Source organism: Aplysia californica, unplaced genomic scaffold (genome assembly GCF_000002075.1).
Source record: "Aplysia californica isolate F4 #8 unplaced genomic scaffold, AplCal3.0 scaffold01415, whole genome shotgun sequence".
In the NCBI taxonomy this organism is placed as follows: domain Eukaryota; kingdom Metazoa; phylum Mollusca; class Gastropoda; order Aplysiida; family Aplysiidae; genus Aplysia; species Aplysia californica.
In genome coordinates, this window is record NW_004798685.1 from 15497 (window position 1) to 23762 (window position 8266).

Here is an 8266-nt window from a genome sequence, read left to right on the forward strand (position 1 = left end):
TGTGGTTTGCTCCTTCTTTCCTCCTATCAAACATCTATCGTCTTTATCTCCCCTCCTTCTTTTTTATGTTTGTTACTCTCTTGTAACACTTCTACTCTTCGGCACTTATATGACCTTATTGTTTTGCAAGTGCCGTAAAACGCTTACTAGAATTAAAAAGCCGTTACTAAAACAAAACAACGACGAAAACAACAACAAAAAACAACCCCTCCCCCCCAAAAAAAAGTTTTTAAAAATAAATTAATAAAAATCTTTACTTAAAACCAAACTCACTCCACAGGGCGGGACCGAGCGGCTGGTTTCCGGTTCCGACGACGCGACCATGTTTCTATGGAAACCGTCGGAGGGCAAGAAGCCGGTGGCGCGCATGACGGGTCACCAGAAGCCGGTGAACGAGGTGAAGTTCTCCCCGGACTCCCGCCTCATCGCCTCGGCCTCCTTCGACAAGTTTGTCAAGCTGTGGAACGGCTTCACTGGCGAGTAAGTACATGGGTTTTTTAAATTCTTTTTTTTTTGGGGGGGGGGGGGGGCGTGTTTGTCCTGGTGGAGTAAGTGCGGGTGTTTGTGCTTTTTTAAAAGGGGGGGGGGGGGGGGGGGAAATTTCATGGGGGGAGTAAGTCCAGGTTTTTGTATTATGAGGGGGGGGGGCTGTGGGGTAGTATTTCCAGGTTTTGATAGCTGGAGGTGAAGGAGGAGGAGGAGAGAAAGAAGGGATGGGGAGGATGTATGTTACTCTCTAGTAACTCCTCTAATTTTACATGATCTAATTATGTTGCAAGTACTGTAAAACTCTTTTTTTCTAAAACTAAACTGAAAATCTTGTTGTATCTTACCCCCAGTTTCGTGGCGACCCTGCGAGGTCATGTGAGCATGGTGTACCAGGTGGCGTGGTCGGCCGACAGTCGTCTGCTGGTCAGCAGCAGCAAGGACTCCACGCTCAAGGTCTGGAAGGACAAGGCTCTCCTCATGGACCTGCCCGGTCACTCGGATGAGGTCAGTGACCGCTTTTTCTTTACTTAACCCTCCTAGTGGTTGCCTCAGAATTACTTTGTCCAAAGTGCCTCTTTTTTAAAATACTCTTTTGACAAAAAGTTCTGGGGCGATGCAGTGTTAACAGCCGATTAGGCCTAAATCGTGTTTAATCATAACTGCTAACTGTCGGTTATGTTAAAAAAAAAAGACACTTTTAATACATTTTTGAAAGATTCAGTACATATGTACGTTTCTGTTTTGGAAAATACATATTTTCTGTTTTCTAGTATTACTTCTTACTGACTTGCACTTGCCAAAGAAAAATTATGAACTTTCAAGACCGTTTCTGCAAGCAATGATGAAAACGAAATCATGAAGTCAATTGGAGGGATCCCTTGCTCCAGGTTTTCTTTGAATAGCTCAAATAAATTATTGAATACAGAAAAGTCTGTTTTGTGTGAAGGGTTTGGACAGGGGATGAATCGACCTGTACTTGAGTACCCACCATCTTGACCCACTGGGTAGGTAGAGCTTGTTTTGGGTTTTTTAAAAAGGTGGCAGCTTTGCATAAGTTTCGTTCTGTTGTGTTGCGGCTGATTTAATGAGCCAAAATTTGAGTCGCTATTTCAGTTGGTTTATCTTGTAAAAAAAATTTTAAAAATTAGAGCTAAACATTTCAACTCCTTCACAAATGAGCTCAACTTCCCATAATTTGCACTCTTCTCTCTGAAACAGTATAGATTCTAGGTCTACATAGGACCTTGATTTACTTGGTTTGCCTGTTGTCAAGCATTTTCTAACATAGTACATGAGGCAGTGTAGTAAAATCAGGCGTTCGTCAAAATAAATAATGTAAAGAAACTGACACTTTTCCTCTGGTTTGGCAATTTTTTTGTTATCTAATTTTATTTTTTTTGGCTCGAGACCTTTTATGACCATTTAAGAACCCATTTCAGTGGGAATTATGTTGAAAAACATGATAGATAGACACACAAAAAAATGTAAATTGTCAGTTTCCATGGACTTGCAGGCTTTGCAAATATCCAGACTTTGGCAGCCATTTTCTCGCTAATTTTACCTCTGAAACCAAGCGACCTCGACGTTCTTCAATCACAAATATCTTGACTTGTATTCAAGACAAATTGGTATTTCTTTCATCCAAAGTAGTAAGGCGAATGAACAAGCCTTAAGGCGGCACCAATTGCTCCATAGGCCCAAAAAAGATGAGTGCCTGATTCCACCAATACCCAATGCAATTTGCTGCAGATCAAGTTTTGTCAAATCTCCATTGATACATTTGTTGAATTTGATACATTTGAATTTGGTGTGATGCATTTGAATTTAATGCATTTTAATTTGGTATGATGCATCTGAAATTGATGCATTTGACAGCAGCCATGTTTTCCTTCATGTTGGGATGAAAAGCTACCATTTTGAAATGACTTTGTCAAATCCTCCAAAACCAAACTTTCCTAATTTTTTGGGGTCACCATTTGATGCTTCAGATGAAAGCAAACATTCAGATGGCCACTAGATCTACATATTACACGGTACAAGTATTTTGTGGGTGATTGGTTGGTGCTCTGGTGTGGTCTGCTCCTTCTTTCCTATCAAACGTCTATTGCCCTCATCTCTCCTCCTTCTTTTTTGTGTTTTTTTGTTACTCTCTAGAAACACCTCTAGTCTTCTTCACTAGTATGACCTAATTGCGGTGCAAGTGCAGTAAAAAAAACTCGTACTAAAACAATGAAACGTGTATTCCGTTTGCGTGCGGTATGCAATTAGCCCTCTTGGACTTGTAGGTAAAATTTGATGAAGCAAAGCAAAATTCAGTTTTACATTTATAGCGTGCACTAGAGCTGTCAAGAATCAACCAGTCTATACCAGATCTAATATGATCAGATCATGCTATTCGGTCCCATTAATTAACCAAAACATCCGCCGTAAGGGGCGGTTCGTGTGGCACTGGAGATAACCCATGAAATACTCCCAAAAAAAAATCCAAAAATACTGTTTTGTCTCCCTTGGTCTGGCAACTCGTTGATATTACTTTTCCTTCCGTGTTTTTCTTCTTACTTATTAAATTATTATGGGAATGTTCGATTGATTGGGAATATTTTAAACCCATATCGGGTTTCCATCGTATTTAAAAGGGATATGTTTCCGACTGAATGTGTGTTGCAAATAAGACTGAGTCATATTGGGTTTAAAAAAACAACCCAAAACCAAAACCCCGGAAAAGAAAACAACCCCTCTCAAGTTACCCAGCTTTTAAGTCTTGAGATTCAAACCAGGGTCACCCGCACAGAGCTTAAGGCACACTCTCATATCTGTTCCTTTCTGTGTGTGTTCCAGGTGTTTGCTGTAGACTGGAGCCCTGACGGCCAGAGAGTGGTCAGTGGAGGGAAAGACAAAGTACTGAAAATGTGAGTTATTTTGGGGGAGGGGGAGGGGGGGGGGGTTGTCTTGTTTCTTTGGATTAAAATTAGTAAAAGTAAGAATTTTTCTGTTTTGTGGTTAAGATTTTTTCTTTTTTTTTGTTACCAGTATTCTGTGTTTTAGTGATTAGTATATATCTGATGCATGTTGACAAAATCCACTAACTGAGATATTGACCGAAAATTGTCACTCGGGTTTGATTTATAGATTTTCAATTAATGCTAACTTTTTAACTTTCATATTTATAAATGGGAGTGCTTATTTAGGCCACATATGGCCTAAATAAGGTAAGGGAGGGGGGTTTAGCTTATTTAGGCCACAGTGGACTGTGGCCTAAATAAGGTAAGGGAGGGGGGTTTAGCTTATTTAGGCCACACATGTTCGAACTACCCTTTTCAGGCAACTGAGTTCATTCCACTTTCATAATGGTGCACCTTTCTCATTTAGTATGGTTTTGCCTCAGTGTACAACTTATAAATCATAACCATAATGAATATTGTAAAGAACAAAGCACAAAACGCAAAATTTTGCTCAATTCCAATGGTTTGAATGAGGGCCGGATTTTTCCTTCATGGAGGGGCAAAAGCTAGGCTACCATTTTGGCACACTTTGGTCAAGTGAAAAGGTCAAATCCTCCGAATTGACTTTCGGGTTAAATTTGGGGTATAAAAAGTGTGTATACTACGTGGCTGAGTCAAAGTTACACTATCTTTGCCTGAGTGACACTCTCTCGTACTGTCTCGTAGTAGTACATGTAGGCTAGTAGGCCTAGTAGTAGTAGTAGCAAAGATCGTGTAGAGAAGATTTGGTAGTAGATTCTATCTAGTAGGCAGTTTAGTGAACGTGCTCGCGGCAGGGCGAATCGGCCTCGATAAGCCCCGTAGACTTTTGTGATCGGCCACGAAGCCTCGTGTTTTGATGGGTCTAGATCTAGATCTAGATCTAAACAACTCAGTGCTATTCACACTGCCACATCCGACAGGCCTAGATCTACATCTTTTTAAAAGGAAAAGAAAGATCATCAAAATGGTTGAATTCGCATGAAAATCGATTAGGTAGAACTAGAACTATTAAAACTTGCTTCTGAAAACAAGGCAATTTTTATACGAAGGACATTTTTATAACTCGATGAAATAAAAACTACTGACTGTGTACTGTGTTATTCTGTATAAAAATAAATTATGAAACTTCAGGACGTAGATCTATTATTATTTACCAGCATCTTTTGACGCCTGAGCTGTAGAGGTTGAAGTTTTCACAACACTAATAGATCTAGTAATAGGGTTAGGTAATACGGCTTTCCGTAAAAAATGCATAGATCTACAAAAGCCGACCACCGAATCGACCGGGCGCCTCAGTCTCCCCTGCACTCTGATTCAATATTATATTTAAACAAAAATGCTAATCAATGAAAATTGCAAATTGATAATAATAGTATAGTCCTGTAGAGGATAGGTGGACTCCGGGGTCTGCATAGCGAAATACTAGGTTTTAGGATGTGGACCCCGGAGTCACCGTAGTGAAATAAGGTTTGGTTTAAGTAAGGATTGGTACTAGGTTTTAGGACAGGTGGACCCTGGGGTCACCGCAGTGAAATAAGTAGGTTTCTTTAAAGATTGGTGGAACTCGGAGTCACCAAGGCCATAGAGGATTAAGAAGGTTTAATTAAGGATTGGTGGACCCCCGGGACACCTTGATTAAACCTACTTATTTTACTACGGTGACCGCAGGATCCACCTATTCTAAAACCTAACTAGTGTTTCGTTAGGTAGACCCTGGGGTTCACCTTAAACCTACCTATTTCACTACGTTGACTCCAGGGTCCACCAATCCTTAAAATTAAACCTAGATCTATCTACATGTACTTATTTCACTACATTGACCCCAGGGTCCACCAATCCTTAATTAAACCTAGATCTACTGATTTCACTACATTGACCCCGTGGTCCTCCAATCCTTAATTAAACCTATATCTACTTATAATTTCACTACTTTGACCACAGGCTCCGCCAGTCCTATTACAAAATAAACTTAGATCTACTTATTTCATTATGTTGACCCCGGGGTCCACCGATCCTTAGTTAAACCTAGATCTACTTATTTCACTACGCTGACTCCAGGGTTCACATCCTAAAACCTAACATTTTATTAGGTAGACCCCGGGGTCCACCTATCCTTTTGGCTAGATAGACCCCGTAGTCCGTCTATCCACTTTCTTGATAATAACTGAAAACAATACATGCCAGTTGTCATTTATAGTGAAGAAAAATGAGGGGAAAAAATATAATTAGGTAGACTTTAATTTGTCCAAAAAATTGCAAGTGCAAGTGAAGATCATAAAATAATTTTGTTATTTTCTGGTCACCTTTCCAAGGACCTTAAATTGATTCTACATCACATGTCATGTACGATACGGCTGTGAAGGAAAATGGATGTGAAGAGTTTTAAAGAGATAATAATGTAACTTGTAAAGAAAACAATGCTTTACATTGGTTTGGTTATTTTGACTACATATGTGGCCTAAATAAGGTAAGGGAGGGGGGTTTAGCTTATTTAGGCCACAGGTGTGGCCTAAATAAGGTAAGGGAGGGGGGTTTAGCTTATTCAGGCCACAGGTGTGGCCTAAATAAGGTAAAGGAGGGGGGTTTAGCTTATTTAGGCCACCTGTGGCCCAAATAAGGTAAGGGAGGGGGGTTTAGCTTATTTAGGCCATATGTGGCCTAAATAAGGTCACCCTTTATAAATTGTACAGATTCCATCCGGGAATTTGACATAATATCTTTTTCCATAGGGTTAAAATCTGAGAAGTAACTCATTTTGACACCACACCTCACATATTCATATTTTAATTTTTAGTTAAAGGATGCTAGTTTTATTCTTCTAATTCAATGATGTTGTTTATGTTATCTTTTGAGTATGTGATGATACTTATGTTCCTCAGCCTGCTTGATGTTCTCTGTTTCTCATCCTGAGCTTGCTATAATTTATTGTTTTCTCTGCTTTGTCTTCACAGATGGAGAGCGTAGAGAGATAGAGACAGAGAAGTGTGTTAGAAAGTCTCCGGTGGAAAAACTTGGTGGAGGAATGTTTGTCCTCATATTATGCATGTTATACAAAAAAAATTTGTATAATGGGAAGAATAAAACCTGCCATGATAGCATTTTTATCATCATTAATGTTTTTTGTGTTACATTTGTGTGAAGCATGACTGTGTTTGCATGTGTATACATGTGAGAGAGAGGGGGAGAGTCAGGGCTTTGTGGTTTGAGGGTTTCACTGATCGGACTTTTTCCCCCTATACCTCTCTCTTGTCACAGTCTTTCATTTTGAGCCATTCTGTGTCAGCATTTGTGCAGTAGAATGGTTAGGCTCTTTGCCTTGCACACTAAAGAAGTGAGCTCGATACTCTACTCACGTAGGTTAGTTGTAGGATGCCAGTGTTAATTCCTACATCTGTTCTCTCTCTCTGCTATTTCTGTCTTTTAGTGATCAGTCTTGCGTTTTTGCCAGCCTTAGATGGTCTATGTTGTATTGATGTTCTTCAGAGTTCTTAAACTTAAAAGCTAAACGGACTAAACTATGGGTGATTGTGTGGTTTGCACCTTCTTTCCTATCAAACATATGTTGCCCTTTGATCTCTCATCCCTTTTGTCTTTTTATGTTACATTCTAGTAAGACATTTAATCTCCAGCACTTATATATGACCTAATTATGTGACAAATGCTACAAAACTCTAATTTAAACTATAACAAAAAGTAAAACTAACCTACCACGTATCCCACTCAGGTTGGGTTGGTAGCTGTGGTGTAGCAGTTAGGTGCTTCACCATCACACAGGTGACCTGAGCTTGAATCCAATATGGGGAGTTTTTTATATTTGATTATGTTGTATTCATCACAGCTTGGGCTGGCTGTGACAGCAAGGTCGAAGCAGCCTACCTTGATTTATCAAAATTGTACCGACGGGGGTGTAAAACAATTATAATAAGGATTACTATCTTGGGTTGATCCTGGTAGACGAAGTCAGTGCAGGTTACTGACTGAATAAGTACATTCAACTGTAAACATCCCTTGTTCCCTCAAATAAAAATATCAGTCTGAAGTAAAAGACCTAGGCTTCTGATCTGTAACAAAGAAAGATACAGAAGGTTATTTTTACCAAAATCCATTAAAATTCTTCCATCTTAATCATTTTGTTGCAAGTATTCATATGACCTTAGAGCATGTATCAGAATAACAATGAGTTGCAATCGGAATACCGAGTATGTATCTAGCTTAACATTATTATTGTTTATATCACTTTACCGTTCATTTATATTATGCATGTGGCTGTAAGCCTGCATGTGTGTGCATGTTTGTGTGTGTGTGTGTGTGTGTGTGTGTATGTATGTGTGTGCGTGTGTGTATGTCTGTCCCCACGGTTTTATGCCCAAAAAATTTGAACTGAGCCCAAACATATGAAATTATGCAATTCTAATTCGGTTAATTTTAACAAAGAATGATATAGGAAAATAATCTGAAATTATGCCAAAAAAAAGATCAAATTTTGCTAAATTATGGGGGGTGCATAAAACCCCGGGGACAGGTGTGTGTGCGTACGTGATGAAACACCATACCAATGTGCCAGGATCTGGACAATAAAGATGTATCTTATTACATGTATTGTTTGGGCAAGGGAGGAAAAGAATCACAATTATTTCAAAACGTGCTGAGAGACACATGATGAAATCAAGCCTCAAACTCGAGATGACCCAGGACTGGACAAGTGAAATTCCGTGCCCACTTTTGGCAGTGTGCCAAGTGTTTTTAACTGAATGTCTCTCTCTCTCTCTCTCTCTCTCTCTCTCTCTCTCTCT

At 39.5% G+C, this 8266-nt stretch overlaps 1 protein-coding gene across 1 annotated transcript; it reads left to right on the forward strand.

The window, feature by feature from the left end:
* Positions 1–280: 280 nt before the first annotated feature.
* On the forward strand, positions 281–6587 carry LOC101855230 (notchless protein homolog 1; the record flags this gene model as incomplete). Its single annotated transcript, XM_005112802.2, is given in 4 exon segments — positions 281–480; positions 840–993; positions 3328–3398; positions 6425–6587. Coding segments are annotated over 4 exon segments (396 nt in total). The 3' UTR covers positions 6438–6587.
* Positions 6588–8266: the final 1679 nt, after the last annotated feature.